Here is a 12,605-nt window from a genome sequence, read left to right as displayed (position 1 = left end):
TCGCAAGCAGCACTGACTCATGTGGGAGCAGAGCCCTCCAACGCAAGCGCTAGTGCTCCGTGTTACCAATTGCTCTTTCTTCCTTTTTAGATCACTGTCAAATTTGATCTCATCAGGGTTAACAGCAGATGTGAGCTGAACGGTAATTTCCTGTGCCTGCCTTGAGAAAGCTGAAAGAAATCCGTTCTTGGAATACCCAGTCTTTCCACAGGATCCCAATCCTGCCTCTCAGAACCTCTAACCGCTCTTGAATGTCTTGAGCTACCTTCATCTCCTCACGCTAACTGCATTTCCTCACACAGGAGCACTCGCACCACCTGGCAGGCGGGCAAGAGAGCCCTGCTTGAAGCCTCCTGCACACGCAGGAGCACGTGTTAAGGCTGTTCTCCGTTCCTGATGTGCTCATGGTACAGCTTTACTTCAGCTCCAGCCCGATGTTCTCAGCTGTCCCTGTGCTCCAATCTTCACACTTGAGGCCTTCTCGTTCAGCCTTCGGTGTAGACACAACAGTATCTGCTCTGCCGACCACCAGAGGATGGACCTCTTCAAGCTGCAGGTCCATAGATCCCTACGAGAACATCTGCAATAGAGGGGTTCTAGGCTTTACTTTTGTACTACAAAATCAAAATTTTACTCCAAGTGTTTTGTACAGGTTTTATCCACCATGCACTCTCCAATACATGGCTAAATCTCTGCTAACTAGAGACATTTAAAGGAGGCCAGTGGTTTCCTGGAGCTGGAGTGATGGAAAATACATGACCTAGCTTATTTTGTGTGGACTGAATTCACTGACAGCAGGAACAACTGCATCGTATGGCATCTTCTCATGTCTTTTTAAGAAAGGAAGCAATGAACAGAATTTGATTTGAACACAGAAAAACGTCAGAAGAGGCTAGCATAAAAGCAGGCTACATCTTCACTGAACCACACTGGGGACACTGAGAAATACCAAATGTCAAGCTAGGAGCAAATTTAAGAACTGCAGGGTAGAGCTCGATGGGGTTTCCAAAAACAATGCCAAAAAAGGTTTGTTCAGATGATGTTAAAAGCAAAGCTAATACACATGAAAGTAGAAAAAAAATATTAAGCACTAATGTTACCCGGCAAACTGATTTTGCAGAGGAAGGGAGACAAAAAAAACAGACTGTGGAAAAATATTTTGTTTTGGCAGGTAAATCAAGAAAAAAAAAAAGAAAAAAAGAAAAACCCACACACGTTTGATCAAAAACAAACAAACAAAAAGCCTACCCCCCAAAAAGGGTAATCAAGTACATGTTGTGCTACTAATTCATTAAAACTCCAGCAATAACATAATTATATCCATAATCGTAAACATTTCCCATAACTACATTTAAAGAAATGGAACAGTCAAGTGAATAACTTGCACACCTTCACAAGATTCAAATGGAGATGAGCAGTGTCAGAGTCTCGTTTCTTTCTTTCTTTCTTTACCAAACGAAGTGTGAGGAGGTGACAAAAGCACAAAAGAAAAACTTAGATATTCTCAAGACTCCAAGACGTAGAAAAATATTAGGACCAGATGGCAATTATAAAGATGTTTCAACGCAGTATGTGTGAAACAGATGCACCCTGTTGGACAATATTCACCTTGTTAACTTTAAAATAAAATTCTGCAAAATTTTCAGAATTGCCTAAGGAATCGAGCTCCATATTGGAAAGACAGGTTTCTGTTTGCTTAAACATAAAAAGAGGCCTTTAAGTTACTTTATGCTTTAATTTGAAACTACAAAGCCAAGTGATATAATATAACCTCTCTACATCTGAACAATACAAGGTTAATTCGTTTTTCTAAGAGTGGAATTTGTATTAGCATAGCCCATAGAAGAAAGGTGAAGCTGTTTTTAATGAATATAAATCAAAAGCTAACAATTTGTACAAAATAGATAAAGGAAGCAAATGGACATCAAAGCAGTATCTGCAGCCAGCAGAGCTAATAATGATGTTTTAAGTATATAAGGGGCTTTAAATATATTAAAAGCAAAAGAAATCCAAACAATACCAGCAATATACCTTTTTAGAAAAATGATGAAGTTGTCAGAAGGAACTTCACTGAATGCATAAATGAAAATATTAACGAGAAGTGGAGAGAGCCTCTACGCCTGGCGCTTCCAAAACACTGTTTGTAGTTTTGGGTTCATGATCCAGAACAAGTTCCCAAGCTGGGGTGTGCTCAGAAAAGACCTGCCAGAAGGACAACAGGACTGGAAGCCTCGTTTCATGGTGAAGGAAGCCAAGAGGCTCAGAGCATCAACAGCTTAAATCCAAAGGCTAAGAAGTGACAGACATCCAGAGCAGCTCCCTAGGTAACGAAGGCTACGTAACCTTTAAAGCTAGTTGGGAGCTGAAGCCAGTCAAATTCAGACATGAAATTCCCATTCCCCATCCCCGGTGACATTTGATTTGGAAGGGAATAGTTTTCTAAAACCGATGTTTCCACTTGGTGGCTCTCTGCCCCATTTGATGCCGCCTGTCCCAGGCCAGGACCTGCCCCAGAGGTGACAGGGCTCTGATGTCCCTGTGCTGTCTGGGGGGGCCTGCAGCACCATGTCCCTCCCGGCCCTGTCAGTTCCAAGTGGGCATTTTGCCTTCAGCAAGCCCTGCCCATACTTTTGGCCCACCATTAAAACATAACATGTATTATATTACCCACCTTGTTTCTGTGATTGCTTTCAGCATCTTGTAACATAATAAAATGTGATAACTAAAGTAACAAAGCTCTGTACATTTATTTTACATGAGATGTTTTTCAGATAGATAGATTAAATATGCATATATTTTAATGCTGTAGACTGCTTCCATTAAAAATTTACCGATTTTAACTGTTTGTATTTTCACAGCAAAGTCCTGACTGACTCCTCAGAGGAGGAGATCTGAAAAGCTACCAAACTGTGAGACCATGGTACTGGTGCTGCCTGTGCTCAACCCTTTGCCCATGGGAGGGCTCCTCTCCCTGGTCAGCCCTCAGCTTCCTTCAGCACCTCTCAACGGGTGATCTCAAACACTTTAACCAATACCCTCAAATTGCCCCAAGACAAAAAGGCATCACCATCCCCCTCTTCCTCCATGTTCAGCTGAGGACAGCAGCGAGGTGCCCGCCAAAACAATCACCTGCTAAATAACAGGGGTAGGTAGGGCCCTCCATCACTGCCTTTCAAATGACTACGACTTTGCAGAAGCAAAAGCAGCACATTGTACAGCAATCAAAGCAAACAGAGGAGCTTGCAGATTGCAGGGGAAAGCAGAACCAGCTTCCACTGCAAGAGTTCCAAGTGATTAACTGGAATTAAAAGAAGAATATTACCCAGTCAGTCAAGGAAAGGCAGGCCCCGGACAGTAACTGCAGAGATAAGAGCTGAAAATGGATATACTGCTTAAACCAATACAATTCACGTAGGCACATGAGTTATTGCAGCCGCAGGTGGATTTGAGAAAGGCGTTTGGGGATGTTACTGAAAGGTTAATTTGCTTTTGTTCTACCAGTACAGAACTGGAGGGCCTTTTAACGAGTATCTGGGACCAAAGCTCATTTTATGACATGACCTGACACATAACATTATCATATTTCCAAGGCACAAGATATTAATAATTGAGAGGAGAAGGATTTGTCCTTTGATTTGAAAAAGGTCATGAGGTTTTCAGTTAAGCAACAGGTCAAGTAGGGCCTGCCTCTCTACTCGCAACAGTGACAGGAGCCTACTACCAATTTCACAACATGCTGGGGGGTTCTTTTTATTTCCCTTTTCTCCTTCCCAGCCATACCCTCCAAAATATTTGATATCTTATAATTTTTATTTATTTATTTTTAACTTTATCAACTTTGGGAATAAATTTTGATTCTGCTTTGGACTTGGTGAGAAGTCTTTAGATACATGATGCAAATGTACCTGGCTCTCCTTTAGGATACCTAATCAACTAGATCTCTTAAAAGGCTCATTTTGGACCTATTTCCTGTTTTGATGGGAGAATTGTCACCACTTTCCCAACACACACAAAGTTAAGGATTAGGAATTCCTGAGCAGTATCCCTAGCTCTGCTGTCAACACTCACTGTACTGCTATTAGACAAACTCAACTTCTCCATCTTAATTTCCTGAAGCATGTATTTGCCACAGTTATACCATGGGCGTTGTAAAGACACCGTTGTTTGGACAGGGCTGTGAACCCCAAAAGTGGTGCCAAGTGGAAATTTTATCTACTATGGGTGCAAGAGATGCAATTCTCCCATGAAACATCAGCAGACACCCAATTTATTACTGAAAGCCAACAGGAGCGTGGGGTCCAATTTACTTTGGCGCTTTTGAGCATCTTGGCCAAAAATATTATTCCCCGTAGCAGAACTGTCCTGCCTGCCTTGCAGACATTTGGGATAGGAATGATACCCTCTTGAGTGGTCTGCTTACCTAGAACCTCCTCTTAGTGGTCTTCAAAACCCTACCTAGATAATAGTTTGCATGGCATGAAACTGGCAGAGAAATCACCTGTTGAATTCTCTTATGCTTTGAAAAATACTCATTCACAGACTGAATATAACATGCACTGAATAAAAAACCCCACAACTTTACCTATGGATTCGGTGCAAACTGCACTAACAGCACTTCTGTAGCACCTTGTGGGCATATAGAGGAGGGATACGTAAACCCAAATCTTTAGAAACCAGAGACAGAGACATGAACAGCAGCAAAATCACAACCAGAACAGGGCAAACTGCAAAGGTGACAAGAGGGGAAAGGTCTCACGCCAAATCCCTGGGCTATTTTACCCACTGGAAAAAAAAAAAAAAAAAAGGCAAGGACAAAACTAATTGCAACAAATTACAAATAACAATAGCAGTCAGCACTTGGCACCAAAGCAATCCTTGAAGACACAAAGCTGCACAGCAAACAACCACTGGATTGAGGGTTAAGAGCAATAGTTACATCCAGAACAAAACTAACTAACACTAATCAGCCCCAGGACGCTGGGAAAAGCTCTGTCACCACCCAGCTGGGCACAGAGCTGAGGCCAACACCAATAACCCTGCGGTTTTAGAGCTAATCTCTGCTCAGAGCACTTCTGTCACAGCTACGTGTTGCTCAGTGAAGTGCCTCAACTTCAGAGCTAAGAGTGGTCAAAACCTGTTCTCCTGGTACTAATTAACATCCTCTACAGGCACTAGGGCCCGCAGCAGCTCTGACAGCCTGATTGCAGAGACCACTCTATCAAGGAGGCCTTTATCAAAACCAGCCCGTTAATGGGCTCTGCACATCAGCACTGTTTACACCAGCGGGAAGGCACGTCCCTGGCACGAGTCTGCAGTGAGAGCCCCACTAATACACGAGAAAAAACAGGAACCAGCAGCGCTAACAAACCGCAGCTCTGCGATGCAGCCCACGCAGGATTTGGAACCTCATTATCAGAGGGCCCAGACCCAGCTTCTCTCTCAGTCAACAACCAGAAAATCCTTCCTGCAAGGGCTTTTGCCTCGAAATGGATTCTTTCTGTTCAACATGTTTTAAATAATTTTTGATAGCTTAAGCTTCATTTACAAGCATGCACATTTTGCTCAAACACTCTTCATAGAGTCTTCTAATGAAAACTTAACAAGATACGCTTGCAAATGAAGGAAAAACTGCTTGTTGTGAGCCATTCTGAGGCCCTTGCAGAATACTGACTTCATCTGTGTTGCTGTGTTCAACAACTGCTTGGAGACGGGAAATCAAACAAGTGTTGGACCTATTAACTACAGGATATTTTAGTACCTCTGTCTAGATTGACTCTGTGCTGAGACCTCAACTGGTGATCAATCTTGGGAGCCATCAGCCACTGGCTAAAGCCTCATGGTCAATCTAAATTATTCTGCTTGATCACAGCGGTGAAGATCAGCCAGAACACAGCCTAATCTCACCAAACCTTCCTGCGAGCAGTGCAAAGGGAAGCGATCTGGTGCAGCCAGCTTTGTCCAGCCTACTTCAAATCGGGAGGAAAGAAAAGGAAACATTACTGCTTTCTTAAGAAAAGCCTTTTGATCAGCTCCTGTTAGCAGCAAGGAGCAGGGCTGGAGGAGCAGACAGGACCTGTCTGTTGGCATTAATCACCAAGCCACTATCTGCACATGCTGTGCACACAGCGCAACCCACTCTGGCACAGGCTCTCAGCTAAGTGCTTTTCTGATGTTGGGTATTCCTCCAAGAATAAACTGGACAGGAGAAGCTTGGAAGTTGTTCCTTTTTTTTTTTTTTTCTCCTCCAAAAGACATGCCAGATTACAGGAATAGAGAACCAGGATGACAACATTTTGAACAAAACCTGTGGGTAAAAATTAATACACATTGCTGTAGCTTTCAGCATTTTAAGCACTACTGAAGAGATGCACAGGGATGGGAAAGGCTGATTTACAGTTTGGACTAAAAAAAAAAAAAAAAAGAGATTTACTCCCCACCTGATTTCTTCCTTTTTTCTACCCACAATAATACCCATCAGACAGTGATGATGCCTCTGTCAAGATTCCTACTTGACTTGGAGGGGGAAAAAAAGGAAGAAAAAGAAAGAAAAAACAGCTTACTTTTTGTCAGAACCACACAGTTTTTTTTAAAAAGACTCAAACAGCTTCCCAAACTCTTCTGCAATGTCTTCAGGTACAAAACAGATGAAGTACCCTCATTCATTTCTTCCACCTCTAAAATAAAAGGCTTACAAAAAAAGTTAAAGTGACAAGCTAAGGGGAGATAAATGTCTTAATTGCACTTTTATTTGTCACCACATAATCACTAACTCAACACAAAAACACCCCATTAAAATAAACCTTAGCAAGGTTTATATCCTGGGTGTTCTTTGCATAACCCCTGTGGGTCAGGCTGTACCAGAAAATAACCTTTTCCAGCTGACAAAAATAATTTCTAGTGAAGTGAAAAGTTTTGCAGAAAGGCAAACCAGAAAGCAGCTCCCAGCAACAAAGTATTTATTAAAAATATCCATTCTGCAAGCCTTGTTGAGTCCCACAAATTGAAGTCATTTGGCAAGTTAATAGCATTGGCAACTGCTGTCCTTACAAAACATTAAAAGGGAGCATTTTCCCCCTATTACTTTTCATTGCCTCTCATTTTTTTTTTTTTTAAAGAATACTTAACTTGTGTTTTTATGAAACTAGGAATTGAATGCATTTGCTCAGCACAAAGTCCTTCTGCTAAAAGTGTCCAATTAAAAAAATAAGCAACTCTCCCATCACTCGGACTTGCTAAATACTGGATTCCAATATCACACAACTACTGCTCCTGACACAGGCTATTCATTTGTAGCATCACTGGAGGTAGCTCTCTCGACACAACATGATACAAGCATGTTTTTATGTTGGCCTTAATTCTTAAGAACAACCACTGCTGGACAGCTATCTACAGAAAATGATAGATAACTAGATGCAAAGAGTAAAAGATACCCTTTGAATGCGAAACGTAGTCCTAGAATCATGGAATTGCTGAGGTTTGGAGGCATGTCAGGAGATCATCCAATCCGACCTTGACCGATTCATATTTCTTTATTTCACTGAAAAATGCTGACCTAGATTCACCCAATTATGACTTTTTTCCTTAATTCAGTTTGAGTAACGCAACAAAAACATCCCCAAATGAGCAGACACTTTGTTTACTGCAATTTCTTTGCTCTTTGCGAGTCTGACAACTAATCAACAACCGATTGCTTCTGTTTTGCAGTTCTCGGTGCTACAGTAGGAGCAGGTTAAAATCTATTGCACTGGAAGCCTAGTCTTAATTATCCGGGGTAATGGAGTGGAGAGAGCCCACATAAAAGTAAAAAGGCAGATAACTGAACACAATCAGATGCGCTACATGAACAAACAGAGAGGACCTAAGAGAAACAAGAAAGAAAAGTCAGCTCGTTCAGAAGCAGCACCAAGTCCAACAGGTTGCCCCAGATCCTCCTGCACCTCCTGCTGTGGATCTAGGAACCAGCGCTGGCCACGGCAGCGCGGCGCGCTCGCTCCTGGGCTCGCCTGGGAGCAGCTCCGCGCTGCTCTGGGCTGCATCTCTTCTCGACAGTTGGGTCCACAGCCCCCAAAACCCAACCATCCCCATGCGGGGCTGAGTATGTGCATGAGACCAAACTTAAGACTAGTTGGCTCCTCTGTTCTTTTCTGCACAAATCAATCAGTTACATAGGAAACTTGGAGTAAGTGGTAGCATCCAGTATCAGGTCTACCGCAACTAGCACTTCGTCCCAAGTCAGCGGTGACCAACTGCCTGTACTGCTGGCCCTTGCTCCAAATTGGGCATTACGGTGCATGGAAATGCCATGGGGGAAGAACGAAACGTGAAATCAAGAACATCATTCTCACTGTGAGTGCCAAATCCATAGCAGTGAGATTTTTGCAGCAGTTTCAAGAGTTTTTATTCACACTCACAGTCTTTAAAAGACTCTCCAAGCACCAGGTTTACCTTTACCAGTTTACCTTTACCAGTTACCAGGTAACCTTTATGCTTTGACCATCTTCAGTGTGATGGACTAACGAGTTCCCCATCTTTTCCAGTCGGATACAGCACTATTCTATCCTAGAGCTAAATCACTGTGAAACACCGCTCAGTTCATCCCTCAGTTCAGTCCCAAGTTATCTGCACAACAGCAGATTGATGGTTTTCTTACACAGACTAAACGATTTGGGCCAGAAGTTGCCACAGAAAAGCCAGATTTCATTTTAATTCACATGTAAGATATAAATCAGTGGCCTTTCCCTAAAGGTTTGTCATTCTAACTGAAAGCTTTAAAAAGGTCAAAATATTCAACTTACTGCTTTAAATTCTAATGACAGAAGAAATACATTTCTTAACATAAATATTTATATATAAACATGTTTTATAATGCATACACCCCCAATCTTAAAATATCTCAGCATATGTGTAAGCGTAAGAAATACTGCCACAGAGTCACAAGTGAACGGAGTAACATACTGTGAGCCTGCATTGACCTAAGATGTGGATCTGAATAGAAGAATAAAATTATTGGATATAATGGGACCTGGCAATTTTAGCAGTGCTCCTTCTGCACCAAAATAAGCATGTTAAGACTAATTGGTACTGTAAGCTGCAAGAGGTCTCCGGATTGAGAAAAACGGTAAACAAAAGCTAATCTATCAAATTTAGCAGGAGGCACATTATCACTGCAGAAAAGCAGAAAAACAGAATGATTTGTACTGTTCTGCATTAATAATTATTTCACAAACTAGAGACTTAAAATATTCATTTCCTGCTTCCCACTGCACCCAATAAAGGACAGGCTTGTTGCACTCGAGTGCTGTGCGTGCATTATGCTTTGCACAGAGGCACTTTCAAATTTAGAGAGAACAAATTTGACACATCGGAAACTGTGCATGACCCACATAAGACAACACAGCAGCAGCGCTGTCTGAGGAGTTACGTAAAGTCCAGAAGTGGTGGTTTCAGTTAACATTTGTCTTGTAGAGGGGTGGTCTCATGCAGCACTGTATCCAAATGGTGCAAGAAGAAGGTGCCCGAAGGAGAGTCTCAACGCACCCAGCAGTCTCAAGTCATGCCAGTCTTGCTCTTACAGAACATTAGTACACACAGGGCAAGGCTGATCTGTATTCACCACTCTTGGCATAAAGGGTGGGATTCAACCTTCAAAAAATTGTGTCATAATTTGCCCATCAGGCTACTTGATTCCTGCTTTCAACTCCCAGAGCTACATATTCATTGCACTTACTGTCTTTCTTATAAGCACTGTTTATAAAAGAGAGAAAAAGACAAAAAACTTAAGTGCCTTAAAGAGTTGCAGCTGAAGAACAGGGGACTAAGAGCTCTCTCTTCTCCACAGAGACGGCTCATTGGGTAAAGAGAACTCAAGAGACAGCAAATTTCTAACTCCTACCATCTCATTGGATTTTGAAGCTACAACTTGCTCTTACCTAGTTGAGCTCCATGAATCAGAAATTCCTGGCACATGGGCAATTTTTAGTCAATAGATGGTGGGAACTGGAGTCGAGAAAGGATTAAGTCCCTTTCCCTTTTCTTTTACAGCCTTCCAGAAATCTCCCTTCTGAATTCAACTCCTCCCTTCTCTCCGCATCCCATATCCAGCAGGGCTTTACGGGTGCCCAAAAGCACTCATGTTTAATTCTCTAACAGAAAAGCAAAATAAAAAGCTGACTGATTAAAAATTAAGGATCTGAGCCTTCTCTCCCTTTCTGAAAAAAAGAAAACTTCATTTTTATGGGAACAAGTTAGTAACTACTGTCGAAAGGTTATCAATAAATTGCAGTCAATGCGATGGGGAAGCATTTTCTCCTGCAAAATTAATCTATTTAATATCAAGTGCCAGATTCATCTTCTCCCTCTGACAGTCCCCCCCGAAAGTGAAGAACCTGGATTGAACCTGACTTCCCCTAGGACAAGATGGAAGAAGAGAGACAATTCTTCTAGTTTCAGTAATACCACAAGAATCAGAAGGAATATCCAGAAACAATAGTACCTGCATATGGGATATATCTTAAGACATCATTTAAAATGAAGGAGGGGGGAGGGAATCATTTTCCTCCCATTCTCCTAACTTAAAAAAAGCTCGATTCAAAACTTGAATATGAAAATACATGAAATATGCTCAGGGACTTCTAAAAGGGAGGGTGCAGGTGATGTATGCAAAATAGTTTGGGACAGGGAGGCTATGTTCATAATCCAGGTGGCAATTTAAATGTAGATTTATTACCGACAAAATTCCATCAGAATTTGTTCTCAGCCTGTGGGGGACTGATTCTCCCTGCACCACTCTATCGATTTCATTACTGAAGTGCTGCACTAATGAGCCAGGCTCTATGTGTCCATTGTACTGTTATAATGGATTGCATTTTGTTACGTGGACCATGAAATGCAGCAGAGGAAAACACATCCGTTTTCTTTTTTGTTTCCCTGCCTGCTTTAGTGTCTGCATTAGCACAATCACTCTTTAAATAAACATTGCGCATTGTTTTGTTTCTCACTAATGAAGATTCATACAATAGAGGCAAGGATGGTCCCCTATGCAGTTACATTTAGAATCCTCTTTTCATCCCTACATAGTCTGGGGACAGCAAGTGAATTAATTCAGGGTTTCATAAGCTGTAGAGTTTAATCAAACCTGGACCACCTGGAGAGGTTTTTACTCACATGGCGCATAGAACATGACAAGGGTGTGCTTCTTTTTCTTCAAGGACTCCCTGAAATCTTCTCCAGCAAGGTGGATGACACTAGTGTGCTTTTCTTCCCATGCAGGCTCAGGTGGAGGTGGCGCCTCTGGACTAGAAAAGATGGGGAATTAGATTGGTTTGAAAGTGTTTCTGAAACCTCGCAGAAAGCCACTGCAACTCATGAGGGAATCAAGGGAGAATAACCCTTCAAGACGTCTCTGCAGTAGGAAAGAAAGTGCTTAAAATTTCCAAGACCAAGTAACCAAAACAAAAACCCCACAACCCACAACATTCTGTGTTAATTTCTGTAAGTCAGTAAAACTACAGTTTAAGCAAGCTACTCAGGCATATCAGATTGCAGAACAGAGATGTCCTATATCGTATCCGTTACCTGGAAGAACATTGCTCTGACATGAGTGTGTCCATAGGTATGAACTATGAGCAGAAGGCGTCGGGGTCCAACGGCAGCTCACACAGGGCAGCACCTTCCATTCGGACACTGGCTGCACACTCTAACACCAGCAAGCCAACTTCGACAGAGAATTTCATGACCTTCTCTTAAATTCAAATATTAACACTTGGATACAGAAATCAGCATTGTTCCATTTGGAAGACTGGGGGAAACTGAACTGGAATATTTTATCCTGATAAAGAGAATGTCAGGTTTTCAATTAGGACTGCACATACTGACTAGATCAGAGGAATACTGCACATCTAGAGCAGCTCTAACAAAACTTCTGCTATTCACCAGCTCACAGACTTCTCTCTGACTCATTAAATTCATTCCTGCTGTATCTTAAATAAGTGATTACTTATATAAGAGCAGCAGAATGAAGCCAAGGTATAAAGACCTTCATATGTTGCCTTGGTAATAAATTAGCTTTTCAGACTTTCCTGTCACTTTGAATGACACCATTTTAAGTTGGATCAGGGACATAAAAATTAAGTGGAGAAAACCTCAAATTTTAGAGTTCTTTTCAAGGTCCTTTGGTGGACAGCCACCATATTTCCACCAGTAGCCTTTGTCCCTTGTGAGTAAGGAACTGGGACAGCTGGTCTGAAGGGCCACATGAGCACGGCTGGTGTGAGCTCCCATCGGTCACGGCTACAGCCACGTGTGCGACTTCATCTCACACAGGCCTCTCCGAGCAAGTCTGAAACCAGCCGCTCTGGTGCTGCTAACGACACCACAGGGCTGCGCAGAGAACAGGCACCACAGACACACTGGGGACCGAGGCTGAAACATCCTCCCCTGTGACTAGACCGCTCAACTTGGACAGGTTTTTCCAAAAACGTAATTTTAGTTCCACCCAGACACAACCCATTTCCCACCAGTTTCATTGGCGCTGTGACAGTTTTACTCCAGATCTGAAAATAAGGAGCCTCCTTTCTTTCTGTCCCTACTTGGAAGGGCGGCTGGCA

At 42.3% G+C, this 12,605-nt stretch overlaps 1 protein-coding gene across 1 annotated transcript in view; it reads right to left on the bottom strand.

The window, feature by feature from the left end:
• Positions 1–12,605, bottom strand: part of PDIA5 (protein disulfide isomerase family A member 5) — a 92,746-nt gene that overhangs the window by 14,825 nt on the left and 65,316 nt on the right. The window contains exon 14 of the mRNA XM_088519554.1: positions 11,164–11,294. Within this exon, the coding sequence (XP_088375680.1) occupies positions 11,164–11,294 (131 nt within the window). The remainder of the gene's footprint in view (positions 1–11,163; positions 11,295–12,605) is intronic.

The sequence above is a fragment of the Tinamus guttatus genome, unplaced genomic scaffold (genome assembly GCF_059628265.1).
Source record: "Tinamus guttatus ecotype Peru unplaced genomic scaffold, ASM5962826v1 Tinamus_guttatus_pri_ptg000060l, whole genome shotgun sequence".
Classification (NCBI taxonomy): Eukaryota; Metazoa; Chordata; class Aves; order Tinamiformes; family Tinamidae; genus Tinamus; species Tinamus guttatus.
The sequence above is the reverse complement of the archived record's forward strand: the minus strand, read 5'-3'. Positions and strand labels throughout refer to the sequence as shown.